The sequence below is a fragment of the Jaculus jaculus genome, chromosome 1 (assembly GCF_020740685.1).
Source record: "Jaculus jaculus isolate mJacJac1 chromosome 1, mJacJac1.mat.Y.cur, whole genome shotgun sequence".
Classification (NCBI taxonomy): domain Eukaryota; kingdom Metazoa; phylum Chordata; class Mammalia; order Rodentia; family Dipodidae; genus Jaculus; species Jaculus jaculus.
Window position 1 is genome coordinate 64,940,447 of NC_059102.1, and position 15,122 is coordinate 64,955,568.

The 15,122-nt window shown below is 40.1% G+C and overlaps 1 protein-coding gene and 1 pseudogene across 1 annotated transcript; both read right to left on the bottom strand.

Annotated features, from left to right (window-relative positions):
- Positions 1–766: 766 nt before the first annotated feature.
- On the bottom strand, positions 767–1,515 carry LOC101609926 (annotated as a pseudogene).
- A 4,978-nt stretch (positions 1,516–6,493) lies between these two features.
- On the bottom strand, positions 6,494–6,649 carry LOC123459395 (mitochondrial import receptor subunit TOM5 homolog). The gene has a single exon (XM_045145939.1). It carries the CDS (start codon positions 6,647–6,649, stop codon positions 6,494–6,496), a length of 156 nt encoding a protein of 51 aa, XP_045001874.1.
- Positions 6,650–15,122: the final 8,473 nt, after the last annotated feature.

Consider the following 15,122-nt stretch of genomic DNA (forward strand, 5'->3'; position numbering starts at 1 on the left):
CAATGACTATGCCACTGACGAAAATGTCTCCTCATTGCCAGCATTTGCTAACTGCCAGTAGCTCCACATGAGGGGTTGGGTCTCATGAGCCTCCCTCATCCATGAAAGAATGTTGACTGGCCAACTTTGTCTTAGGCAGATAGCCACAGTTGTTGTGAGTTCATAAGTGCAACAGCTTTAGCGTGCCCAGAAGACAGTGTTTTACATCCTACCCCACCTTTCAGCTCTTACCGGCCTTTCTACCTACTCTTCATAATATTCCCTGAGTCTTGGATGGGTGATATTGATGTCACAATTAGAGCTAAGCAAGCCACTTATTCTCAGCACTTGGAGCAGTGACAAGTCTCTGCAGTCACTATCACTCACTGAAGAAAGAAGCTTCCCTGGTGAGAGCTGAGAGCAGCACTAGTCTATGGGCGCCCACACGAGTCTTTTTTTTTTTTCTTTAAATAATTTATTTGTACATGAGAACCTGTAGGGAAGTTTTTCATCACACAAAGTTGAGGAGGAGCCTCCAGAGACTGGGCCTGCAACTTAGGCTATTTTCCAACACTATGGGACCCCCATTCTCACAGCTGCAGAGCATGGCATTGGACTGGGCAGGCCCCTCCTATAAGGATTCAACTCACATTTCTGAAATAGGGTTAGGCCAAGGAACTGGTGGGTACCACCTTACTTAAAGCTCACTACTGAGCAAAGTGACCTCCTAATAGGAGCAATGATCCCACATCCTGGGGCGGCGGAGGAAGGGCAGGCCAGGCAGGCATGAGGCATAAACAGTCTTTATTGGGCTCACACCAGAAGTCCATGGGTTTTCAGAACCTCTGTGAACTTGTTAATTTTCTTCTCCACATTCTTTTCTGCCTGTTTCCTTAGCCTCATGAGCTGCTTCTTCTCCCGGGTCATGGATCTTGGCTTTCTCCTTCCGCTTCTCCTCCAGGGTGGCTGTCACTGCCTGGTACTTCCAGCCAACCTCATGAGCCAGGCGCCCAAGGGAAGCAAACTTTCTGGTAGGCTTCAGCCTCACAACCTTGAGGGCGGCAGGGACCACCATCCGCTTTTTCTTGTCATAGGGCGGGGGGATCCCATCAAGCACCTTGAGGCTTTGCAGGGCAGCCTGCCCTCGCTTGGTCTTGTGGGGCAACGTGCTCGCCAGAAGATGCGGCGAGGGGCCCCGAAATGGTAGGGGCCACGGGGAGGACTGGCGATCATACGTTTTCGAAGAAAGGCCAGGTACTTTAACTTGCTTCTGTAGAAATGGCCAGAAATGTCAGTGCCCTCGCAGCGCACCTCCACCACCTTCCGGCCCAGCAGAACCTGCTTGGCCACAACGGCTGCCAAGCGGCCAAGGAGGTGGCCTCGGCCGCCCAGCACCAGGACCGCCCTCCGCCGTCTTCGGCAGCCGCCTGGGAAAACACACGAGTCTTTAGAAAGCTCTTTGGAGAGCACAATATGTTCATCAAGCAAAACAACAATGGCAGGTTCCCCACTAGGGCCTGTTACCTCCTTAGCCATGAGCTTCTGATGAGGTTCTTAGTACTGGCCATACATTCTCTCCTCTGTAGCAGGCCTCCGATATAGATAGAAAGTAGTTGGTTACCCCCACAATAGTCATGCCAGTATTGTAGGAGGGAGCACATCTTACCTGGCATATCAGCTGGGTTAGTCTGTTAATGACTTTTCATGAAGGGATCTTGCCAGCAGGGAGGGGTTTTCACCTCAGTTGCAAGTTCAATTTCTCTGTAGAAGAAAGGATTTTATATTATTTTACCACAAAGTGTTGGTAAATGTATTCATGGGTGTACTAACCACTCTGATTTGATTGTTACTGAATGTATTATGATGACTGATTTGGACTATTTTAGCCCTCTAAATAGTCACTCATTGCATACCTTTGTATTTGTTCTAAAGTCCTGGGACTGTTAGGTCTGTAATGTACAGACCCCTTAGCTTTTACCAACCCAAAGGCTGAGAATGTCATGTACTGAAATGTTACACTGTATCTCATTAATACGTATAATTATTACATGCTAACTAAAAATAAAAGAATAAAATACAAACACAAACATCTTCAATGGAGCTGGGCATGGTGGCACATGCCTTTAATCCAAGAACTCAGAAGGCAGAGGTACAGGGATTGCTGTGAGTTGGAGGCCACCTTGACACTACATAGTGAATTCCAGGTCAGCCTGAGCTAGAGCGAGACCCTACCTCGGAAAAAAAAAAAAAACAAAAAAAAAAAAAACAAAAAAAAAACAGAACAAAACAAAACAACAACAAAATCTTCAATGGCCAAAGATTTCAATTTATAGGATCAGAGAACATGCTGTATTAAGTGATATTGAAACCTTAGGTAAATTAAAAGCTCAACTCAATGACCCTTAGTTTTAGCCTTGGATTTGACTAGCTAGAAGTAACTGTAAAAGTCCCTGTGTCCCAGATTCTGGAAAATTACCTACATTCTCAGGGAAACTCCCAATTCTATCCAGCAGAGGGCAGTGACACCTAAGAAAACAGTTGGGCTGTTGCCGGTCCGCTTCACCAATCACATCAAATTTTAAGGGGAATTATCTGAAAGACGAAAAGTTTTGCAAAGGAACTAAGGAGTGACGAGCAAATTTTATGTAATTCTGATGCTGGGATCCAGACAATTCTTGTAATCTGCTTCACATCCAGCTTTTATTTTAATAGATTTTTTTTTTTTTTCAGAGTTGACTTGAAAAGTAGCCAAATCGGGGACTTAGAAAATGGAAGGCCAAGTGGTAAAGAGCATTCTCTGGTTATTTGAGGCAGCTGCCAATAGTTGGCTGCCTTTCTCTTCATTTCCCCTGTTTCTTCTTCTGTGATAGGAACTGGAAAGTGAGAAGAGAAGCTGAAAATATGAAGAGGAAGAATCATTTGACAGAGAAGGCAAGGAAGCAGGGAAAGGAGAGGGTAATTAGTTAATCCATTCATTCATTTCCTCACCCTTCCCGCACCCCACAAGCAGTTATTGTGTACCATGGGACACACACCACAGTGGACACAAGGACAGCTACGAAAGGGGGCTGGGCTGGTCATGCCACGTGTTTAGGTGCCACCAAGTTTTCAGGAATAGGAGTGGTCCCACCTTTTAATTTTCTCTTCTAGGAAAAATGATTAGAAAAAACCAGATTTCTCTCCTTATGTGCCTGGTCTCTAGCAAAGTAGAAATGAAAAAAAACTTAAAATTCATGCACTTCACAGTTTCCAGTTCAACAGGTATATCTACTAAGTATATATATTTTTATTGCTAATCACCCAAGAATCAGAACAGAAAGGCCAGTCACAAGGGAAATTGCCTAAGCACAAAGGCTGTGCAAACTATTTCCTCAGACACTTCTATAAAAGTTTTTCTTCAGTGATCTCAGACTTACCTACTTCAAATACTTTGGATTAGTTTTTAAACATTCCCTTTTTTTTTTCCTGGAGACCTACAGAATTAGACTCAGAAGCAATGTGGGAGAGACAGGAAGCTGTGCTTACATACATGTCTCAGGTGATTCTTAGGTATATGCTACAGAGCCCTGGGGGCTCTTTTCCTTCTTTCCAGCTCTTGTATGCTCATACACTAGGGTATGCCTCTCAGTTCTTTGTCTGATGGGTTCACTGCTGAATCCTCAGGACTTTGAACAACAGCTGGTGTATAGTCAATATTTATTGATTGAATACATTATATTAATATAAATTATCATATAAATTGGATTTCTAATGCTTACTGAAGTTTCCAGAAATAGTCATACCTGTGTTAAACATCCTGCCAGCCTGATTGGCTGACTAGTACTTCTGGTACTTTTGTGATTGTGGAGAGATGGAATGTTACAGATTGGGAACTATGTTGGTTTATACAATGGTCAACTTGACAGGACCTAGAATCACCTATGGGGGATTATGTAGACTAGGTGAATTTCTGGGAGTGCTTGGGCAGGATTATGTTGATTAGGTTAATTGAAGTGGGAGTACCCACCTTCATTTTGGGTGGCACCCTTCCATGGGCCAAACTCCTGAGCTGCATGAAAAGGAGAGAGCTGGCGAGCAGCAGCATTCCTCACTGTGCTGCCTCACTGTGGACTGAATGTGGCCAGCTGCATCAAGCTCCTGCTGCCTTGTGCCTTCTCCACCATGATGGACTGTAACCCGGGACTGTAAGATGAAGTAAACTCTTCCTACCTTAAGTTGCTATGGTTAGGTATTTTATCACACCAAAGAGAAAGTGAGTCATATAGGAGTAATTTATTCTGGACTATCTATTGTCCACCTTTGTACTTGACCTAACATCCTAGTGACTATTAGGTAAATCCTTTTGGAATGTATAAGTAGGCCCTTTAGCTTTTACCAACCCAAAAGCTCAGAATGTCATCAGATAACATCTGAGGACTATAGCAGAGATTTCTCTGCTTTGCTGGAACATACCTGCCTGCTGTTGCCACCAGTGTATTTGAAAAGTGTCATGACTTATGACTTACTTGTTATGTTGCTATAAAAACTTCATAATGCTGTTACCACACTGAATCATGAATCTGTGTTGCTGGGCCATTGATACTCATATTTCGTTCTCGAATAAACTATCTTTTATACTATTTGAGTTAAGAACTGTGTTTTGTGTTAAAAAGTACCTGATGGGCTAGAGAGATGGCTTAGCAATTAAGGTGCTTACCTGTGAAGCTTAATAACCCAGGCTCAATTCCTCAGTACCCAAGTATTCCAGATGCATAAGGTGGCACATATACCTGGAATTTGTTTGCAGTGGCTGGAGGCTCATTCTCTCTCTCTTTTTCTCTCAAAATAAGTAAATAAATAAATAAAATAATTATTTTAAAAACATACCTGAAAGTTGTTTGATAAAAGTTTATAATGCTAATAGAAAATACTTTCATTGAAATTCTAGCAGAAAATTTCCCAAGTTAGGGAGTTACTGATCCAGATACAGGAAGCACTTAGAATACCAAACAGATAAGATTAGAAAGTAATTTCACTTTATCATATCATAATTAAGTTTAAATATACAGAAAAAATATACTGAAAGCAGCCCGAAAGAAAACCAAGTTCATATCAAAGCAGGTCTATCAGAATAATAACAGATTTCTTTTTTTTTTTTTTCGTTTTTCCGAGGTAAGGTCTCACTCTAGCCCAGGCTGACCTGGAATTCACTATGGAGTCTTAGGGTGGCCTTGAACTCACGGCGATCCTCCTACCTCTGCCTCCCGAGTACTGGGATTAAAGGCGTGCGCCACCACGCCCGGCTATAACAGATTTCTTAACAGAAACATTATAAGCCATGAGGACTTAGAGTGATGTATTTCAATGACTGAAAGGCAACTAGTGACCTATATTTTATCTCTAGCTAATCTGCCCATCATAACTGAAGGAGAAAGAGAGACAGACTCAAGGAATTTATGACCAATACACTAGCTCTAAAGAATTCTCTGGATTGATGAGAAGGTCAACCCATGTTCATGAGGCCACAGGGAAGACAGAATCCATCCATCCATCTGTTTTTTTTTTTTCTAAGAAACTCACCTCATTGTAAAAGACAGATATTATCTTAGGGTAACAATATGGAAAAACATTCTCAAAGAAAATGGAAGTAGGAAACAGGCAGGTTCTACTGTTCTAATATATGACAAAAGTCAACCCCAAACCAATCAGAAGATATAAAGGTCACTACATGCTGATTAAGGGGACTGTCTATCAAGAGGACATAATTCTAAACACCACATCAAATGCAATATATTTAATTGTATTAAAAATACTATTGTAGGCAAAGCCACAGATTAACCCTAGCACAACGATAATGGGTACCTTCAATATTCCACTCTCATAAATTGACAGTTCAAATAAACAGGGAAACATTTAAATTAAATGATATTGTACACCAATTGGACTTAACAGATATCCATAAAACATGTCACCCCAGAACTAAAGAAGACACATTTTTCTCAGCAAGTCATAGAACTTTCTCTGAAATAGGTCACTTATTAAGAAACAAAATAACTCTTTTTGGGGTTAGGTTTTTCTTGTCTGCATTGGTATGTTTATTAAACATATAGACTAATGGTTCTGTGCTTCTGAGTCATTGTGTGTTCTGACTTCCATAAAACTCATCTTCACACATACACTCTGCACTGAAGTCAAATGTAGACAGAAGCGACTGCGGAGACAATACTGCTCCAGACACAATCCCCTTAAAGTCACACTGGCTGGAAATTGGAGTCAGACATTATTTACAGTTATATCAACACTCACAGAGGTCAAATATCACAGGAATAAGGGCACCCAACATCTTTTTGTACTTCCCAAATTACTTATATTTTAGCTATGAAGGCCAGTTACCACAGCCCTACTTGTTCTTGCAAGTAGAAGTTTTTGTCCATTCAAGCAGTTCTTAACACCTTTCTGGGCCAATTCATTAAGGATAGGGTAGAAACTGTAGCCACGTTCCTCATGTCACGTATTTTCATGCAACTGCCCATCTTCATATGCCGTCCAATTTCTTCAAGATAAATGGAGTGGCTTGCAGCAGGGCCACGTAGATGAGGAAGTTCCGTAGGGAGGAGAGCGCGTCCTCAGGCATCTTGCGTTTCATCTCCTCCGGGTCCAGCTTCGGAGTGAGCCCTTTGATCTGGTACATCGCGGCTCAGCCTCACCAGCTCACACCCAGATGTTCTGTTCCTCCGCAGCTATCGCCACTGGGGTTAGGTTTTTAAAAAGTACTTTTATTGATAATTTTTATACATGTACAGGATGCATTTTGATTATAACCTCTTCCCACTTTGTCCCTCCTTCTCTATCCATTTTCCGCTGAACCCCTTCCCTTTTCCGACTAGTCCCTCTTCTATTTTGATACACTTTCCTTCCTCCATCATCAGTGATGTCAAGTTCATGGTTCAATTATTGTGCAGGTAATAACAGCTGATGTGAGATTATAAATGCAACAACCACCACATGTGCAGAAAGCAGTATTCCAAAGCACTCCTCATCCTCTGGCTCTTACATACTTTCTGCCACTGTTCTTCAGAGCCTTGGTGGATGTGATAGTCATGTTTTATTTGGTACTGAGCACTTAACTGTCACTTCTCAGCACTCAGCAAATCTTGAGTAGCAAGCAACAATAAATATAGGAAAACTGAAATTATTTCTTGTATTTGTTCAAATGCAATTCAACTAGAAATCAATACAAAGAAAACCTACAGAACACCTAAAAGCTTATGGCGATTAAACAATACACTATTTCCTATTGAATAGGTCATTGAAACAGTCAAGAGATTTCTAGAAACAAATGAAAATGAAAAAACACAACCTGGGATGATACAATGACAACAATCTTAAGAGGAAAATTCATAGCTCTAAGCACCTATATTAAGATTTGAGAGATTTCAAATGAATAGCTTAATAATTCATATTAAATATCAGGAAAAAAAATCCAAGCCTGATATCAAGAGGTGGAGAGAAATAATTATGTCCAGGGTAGAAATTAATGACATGAAAACTATAAAGGGGATATAAAGAATAAATAAAATAGTGAGTTGGTTCTTTGAAAGGATTTATAAAACCAACAAACCCTTATCTAAATTAATCAAAGAGAGAGAGAGAGAGAGAGAGAGAGAGAGAGATCTCAAATTGATAAAATTAGAGGTGAAGAGGGAGGCATTATGCAATAGACACTGAGTACTGTGATTGAGACTCAGAAATTGTGAGGATATACTTAAAAGTATATAGCCCACTAAATGGGAAAATCTGAAAGAAATGGATCAACTTATAGATGCATATGACCTCCCCAAATTAAACCAATAAGAGACGAAGGGCTAACATAATTGCTTCTCAAACTATTTTATAAAATAGAAAAGGAAGGAACACTATCAAACTCCTATTATGGATCCAACATTATACTGATACCAAAACCAGATGAAGACACAGCAAAAGAAAATTACATGCCAATCTTCCTGATAAACATAGATGCAAAAATTCTGAATAATGTATTTGCAAACAAAATGCAAGAGACATCAAAAAGATCATCCATCATGATCAAGACAGGCTTTATTCTAGAGAAACAGGGATGTTCCAAGATACACGAAGCATAAACTTAAGGATAGAAATCATGTTATCATCCCAAGTGATGCAGAAAAGGTTTTTGACTAAATCTAGCATGGCATCATAATAAAAGTCCTGAAGAAACTGGAAATGCATGGCATACATATCAGCATAATAAAGGCAATAATAACCTATAGCCAACAATAAACCTATGGCCAACAATAGGGTAAAGGGAGAAAAATTCAAAGTATTAGCATTGAAATCAGGAATAAGACAAGGGTGCTGTGAATGTTATTTCCATGCCAACTTGATCAGATTAGGAATAAGGTAAGAAACACATTTCCTTGGCATGTCTGTGAGGTTGTTTCCACGAAGGATTGATGGAGGGAGAGAACTCTTTCACTCAACTGGGTGGCTCTTCCCATGGTGGACTATTTATAAAGAAACTCCAAGAGAACACAGGGCTTTTTGCCTGGATGCCCTTGCTACTCTCTGGTGCTATTGCTGCCTTCCCAGTCCACATCCTGTAAGCTAACCTAATGTTAGTACACACTTACTGTGTTGTTTCTGTTCTTCTAGAGACTAGTATAGGTGTGCACATTCTCCATCTTTATTTAGTATATTTCTGGAAGTTCTAGATTGAGCAATTAGGCAAGAGAAACAAATAAAAAGAATATAACTAGCAAAGGAAAAGTTCAAAATATTCTTATTAGCAGATGATATGATTTTATACAGAAGAGACATTAAAGACATCATCAGGAAACCCCTAGAACAAATAAACGTTTTTGGCAAAGTGGAAGGTTACAAAGAAACATACACAAGAATGTAACTTTTCTATACACTACTGACAAACAAACTGAAGAAGAAATCAGGGAAGCAACTCCATTCACAATTGTGTCAAGGAAAAAATACTTAGGAATAAATCTAAGGAAGCAAATGACTTCTATAACGGAAGGTTTAAACACCCAAGAAAAAAAATTAAAAACCTGGGCGTGGTGGCGCACACCTTTAATCCCAGCACTTGGGAGGCAGAGGTAGGAGTTCGAGGCCACCCTGAGACTACATAGTGAATTCCAGTTCAGCATGAGCCAGAGTGAGACCCTACCTCGAAAAACCAAAACAAAAAAAAAAAAAAAACAACAAAAAAATTAAAATATTAGAAGATGGAAAACTCTCATATGTTCATGGATTCGGGGAATTAATGCAGTGAAAAAGCTATCGTATCAAAAGCAGCTTATAGATTCAATGTCATCCATACCAAAACTCCAATGCCATTCTTGACAGAAATAGAAAAAAAAAATCAAAGTTCATTTAAACTCACAAAAGACCAGAGATAGGCAAAACAATCCAGGGAAAAATAAATAAATAAATAAATGGCAAGAGGTAACATCACACTTGATTTCAAACTGTGTTATGGAACCCTAGTAACAAAACCAGAATGGTACTGGTGTTAAAACAGTCAGGTAGACCAGTGAAACTGAACAGAAGATCCTGGCATTAACCCATACTGCTATAGCTACATGATTTTTGACAAAAAATGCAAAAAAAAAAAGAAAGGAAAAGAAAAGAAAAAAGCACCTCATTAAAGAAAAGTCAGCCTCTGGGCTGGAGAGATGGCTTAGTGGTTAAGCGCTTGCCTGTGAAGCCTGAGGACCCCGGTTCGAGGCTCGATTCCCCAGGACCCACGTTAGCCAGATGCACAAGGGGGCGCACGCGTCTGGAGTTCGTTTGCATTGGCTGGAGGCCCTGGAGCACCCGTTCTCTCTCTCTCTGTCTATTTGCCTCTCTCTCTCTCTCTCTGTCACTCTCAAATAAATAAATAAATAAAAAATGAACAAAAAAAAATTTAAAAAAAAGAAAAGTCAGCCTCTTTAACAAATGGTGTTGATGAAACTAGATCCTTATCTCTCATCCTGCATGGATATCAACTCCAAATGGATCGAAGGTCTTAACTTGAGGTCTGAAACTATTAAACATTATGGAAAACTCTTCAAGATATATAGGAATGGGTAAGAACTTTCTGAACAGGACTCTGCATGCCCAGGAAATAGGGTCAACAATCAGCAAATAGGACCTCATGAAATCACAAAGCTTCTGTACAGTAAAGGAAACAATTCACCAAGTAAAGAGAGACTGAGGAGAAAACCTTTGCCAGCTATGCATCTAACAGAGGATTACTATCTAAAATATACAAAGAACTAAAAATAAAAACAACCCCCCCAAAAAAACTCTAAAGAATATCAAAAAATAGTCCAGTCAAAAAATGGGCTGTGAAGACCTAATTAAAAGCTTATGGCTGGGAAGGCCTTAGGGGAGAAGCTACTGTGATTGTTTGGTTAAATGAATATAAAATATCCATAAACTGCCCTCTAAATGCTTATGTTTATGCCCACATGTTAGTGTTACTTTTACTTTGGGTTAGAGAAGCTTCTCTTTTCAGATGGCAGTGACTTCTAGGGAGACGCAAAAACTTACCAAAGTTCTGAGAAGAGAGAGTGGAGGGTTAATCACTAAGTGAGACATCTTTATCACATCCTCCAAGTTTCAGGGAGTATTGTGGAAAAGGTGGCAGAAAGAATGCTAGAGCCAAAGGAAGTGAGAAATGCTTTGCAATACATTCTTCCAGACACAAAGTGACCATGGAACTCATGACCTTCCAGTGTCTGACACTGCCTACACAAGACCTGAGTAGTAGGAGTTTGAAAAAAGATGAATCAAAATAGAAGAGAGAATAGTTGGAAAGAATAAGGGGTTCAGTGTGTAATGACAGGGGAGGGTAGATAAAGGAAGGTGGTGGGAGGGGATTTTGATCAGGGTACATTATGCATATGAATGACAGTTGTCAATAAAAAGTTTTTAAAAATGGGGCTGGAGAGATGGCTTAGCAGTTAAGTCACCTGCCTGCAAATCCTTAGGACCCAGGTTCAATTTGCCAATACCCACATAAGCCAGATGCAAGGTGGTGCATGAGTCTGGAGTTCACTTGCAGTGGCTGGAGGCCCTGACACACCCATTCTCTTTTCTCTCTTTCTCAGATAAATAAACAAAATATTTTACACAAAGATTTAAAAAAAAATGGGCTAAAGAACTAAGCAGTTCTTAAAGGAAGAAACACAAATGACAAATAAATACTATTAAAAGTCCAATTTTGAATGAAATAGCTTTTCTAAAGACAGTAAATGTTATTGAAGTTGAAATACTTTTCATATATACACAAGTATTCAGCATACTTTGCTATCATGGACATACAAGTTAATACTACTTTCAGATTCCATTTCATCCCAGGCAGAACATCTATCATTAACAAAAGGAAGGGCAACAAATGCTGGTCAGGATATGGAAGAAAAGCAACCTTTATTCACTGTTGATGTGAGTACAAATTGGGGAAGATACTGTAAAATCAGTGTGAAGGTTTCTCAGAAAGCTAAATGACCTACCTATATCACTCCTGGGCATATACCCACCTGACTCTATACCTTACTACAGAGACATTTGTTCATCAGTGTTTACTGCTACACTTTTAAGCAAGGAAAGGGAATCAGCCTACATGTCAATCAGTGAAGGAAAACATGACACATATACACAATAGAATTCTAGTTAGTTATAAAGAAAATTAATTATTTTTGGGAAATGAGTGGACCTGGAAAATATTATATTAAGTAAGTTAATCCAGGTTCAGAAACACAAATGCTGCATTTCTCTCTCATATGCAGATGCTAGTTTAAAACATTTGTATATGTTCATTATTGTGGGGGAGTGAACAAATGCCAGGAAACTAGAAAAGAGACCCTGAGGGGGAACAAGTCAAGGAGGAAGAGCAGGGAGGTAGCGCATTTCCAGCCATATGAAAGTCAAGGTGAACATTGTGGGTGGGAGGCTGAAAGCAGGACAGGGAGATGGGGCAGAGAAGGACGTGAGGAGGCTTAACTAAAACTAAGTATGTGTATTAACTAAGAACTTTTAAATAATTTTCATGCTAAAAAACAAAAATTCCAATGATTTGGGTCATCTTACATCCTTAAGGAAGGAAGACAAAGACAGCTGAAGTTCCTCCGATTTATGAGCCCTTCTTAAGTACTTGAACTGGGCAAGGCCTATTATCACTACATTTCAAACCAAGTTCCCATTGTATTCCAAATAATAAGGCATAAATATGACCCTGAGATTTATTCTAGTTTAGACACTGTAATTTACCAAATGCCAAGTGTCAATTATAATTGAACTTGATCTCCCATCAAACTATGAGGACTTGTGGATCAAAGTTTTTAGGGTTGGATTGCCTGGCATGCTGTGTTCAAGTTAAGGCATGGTGCTGATGTATGGGCTTTTGCATTCACAGCTTGAAGTTGGGCTAGACCCTTCTACTTGGATTCTTTTTTTAAAAAATATTTTATTTTTATTTATTTATTTGACAGAGAAAGAAAGAGACAGAGAGAGAGAGAGAGGGAGGGAGAAAGAGAGAAAAAGAATAGGCACACCAGGGCCTCCAGTCACTGTAAACGAACTCCAGATACATGTGCTCCCTTGTGTATCTGGCTAACATAGGTCCTTGGGAATTGAACCTGGATCCTTTGGCTTTGCAGACATATGCCTTAACTGCTAAGCCATCCCTCCAGCCCGCTACTTGGATTCTTATGTTCTGGTTAATGGCTTTTCAAATTTTTATTAGGGGAGAGACCTTGCCTTTGTGACTCATGTAGTCACTCCTACAACTAGAAGTCATTTATATATATATTCTCCATGAATAAGTAGATCGAGTATTTCTGCCTATTAATGTCTTTACACAGTTCTACAGAAATAATTAGGTAGTTTATATATTTATGTGAAGAAAACTGCCTTGGCTAAAGGGGATTGCCTCTTCACTTGGGCTACAAAATACCTGAAAGCAGCATGATGGCCTGGCATGTCTGCCTCACATAGCCTGCCTCCTCTACTTTGGGTGGGACTCCTGCTGAATTGTCATGGGCATACTAGTCACTCAATGAGTGTCTATCTAAGAGCTGGCAATGTCTAACCTATTCCTTTCTCCTTCAAGGCTGAAGGTGTGAAGATGGGAGTCATAGTTTTTGCAGTCATCATAGGTTCCATGAAAATAGTGCTTACAGGTCAGACCATTCCCCAGATGGTCTATGAGGGTGAGGCTGTACTCTGAAGTAGTAGAATTGCTTTCCTTGGCATCAAGGATCTCTTTGAGTCACCTTAAAGAACCATAACATAACAATGGTCAACTAAATCACACCTTGGCCAAGATGGGTTAATCACCCAGTTCTCCCTCTTTCAACTTAAAGCTCACATCAACACTCCCATATTGATTTTGGGGTCACTAGACCTCTTTATATAGTCTTCTTCCCAATGTGTCACATTGACTGAATCTCCTTTCTTTGCTTTTCACCATTTTTCATCTCTTTAATTGGCAAATTGGGATGGCTGGCTTAGCATAGCTTATTGGGGCTCCAGTTACAATATTAATGTCAGGTATGGTGGCTCATACCAGTAATCCCAGAAGCAGGGAGGAGGAGGCAGGAGGATTCCTATGAGCTTGAGGTCCACTGTAGCTACATAGTGAGCACCAGATCCACCTGGGCTACAAAGTATGGTCTGTCTCACAAACAAAGTAAACAAATAGCACTAGTTATCATAAAGTGTCACTGACAGATGTGTCTGCATGCACTGTTGAAAGTGAAGTCTTTGAATAAAAAGCATGGAAAAGGAGGTGCTCCCTGATCCCTAGTTCTTTCTTCTCAAAATAAACAGAGATCAGTTTAAAAAGAAAACAAATGGGAGTGATGAACTCTGCCTATGTGACCTGAGGACAGAAACTGGGAAGGGCAGGGCAATGTGGAGTGAAGCACTTGTGTGGAGACGATTGTCACTTCAAAAGCGCAACCAGCAGATGCTGAGACAAGGATTGGGTGCCAGCAGTGTATTTGGGAGGCTATCGCAGGAAGCACTGTGAAGAAGCACCAGACTGAGACAGGGAATCCCCTGATGAGAGTTAGAAGCAAGGTAGCCTCATTTTGTATGCAGTCAGGGTCACAGGAACAAAAGCATCTCCAAAGCCCTGACAAGCACTACTAACATCCTCTGAGAATATCTATAGGCCCATCCTCCAATCAAGACGCAGGCATGTGACCCTCCAACTGGAAGCCCTGGGAAAGAAGACCTTGGGTCATTAACTGCCACCCTTGGATAAGAAAAGTCTGAGAATACATTTTTTTTTTTTCCAGGCAACAAGGCCAACCCACTTCTTGCCATTCAGTATGATGATTAAAAAAAGAAAGGGGAAGAAAAAGAGCCCAGACCTAACTAAGGGCCCTATCCAGACTGGTGAGCTCTCCTTTAAACCAAACTTTTTTTGTTCTCCAGTATGTAGGAACCTCTGGTAGAGTGCTGCTTGGCAATATGTTCAGGTCCCCTCTCTGCTACAAGGAGCTTTTTATTTTCCCTTCTCAAGGAAGTTTCTGTAAGCTTTTTCTCTAAACTTACTTTTTCTTTGCAATAGTTTTTCCTTTTAAACTCACGCTTTGTTGTCATTGAGATTCATTCTTTTTGTTTTTAGTAAGTAGAAACTTTGTATGGACACATCATATGTTGCTATCATAATTTCCCTCCTCCCTGCCCCCCACTCCATTGAGGGCTCTCCTTAGTGGGATTGCTTGTATTCACCATGTACTTGTAGGTTATGAGTTATTAGAGCAGCTGTCATTCTTTTACTTTCTTTTTTTTGTGATTTCTTTTTTTTTTACTTTATTTTTTTTATTTTTAAAAATTTTTATTAGCATTTTCCACAATGTCATTCTTTTTCTAAAAAAAATGTTAAATTATTTTATTTTTTGAGAAAAAGAGAAAGTGGGAGAGCACACCAAGACCTTTCAGCCACTGTGAATGAACTCCAGATGCAATGTGTCCCCTTGTGCACATGTACAACATTGCATGCTTGCATCACCGTGTGTCTGGCTACATGGGACCTGGAGATTCAAACATGCATTCTTAGACTTCACAAGCAAGTGCCTTAACTGCTAAGCCATCTCCCCAGCCCCTGTCATTCTTTTTAAAATATTTTATTTTTATTT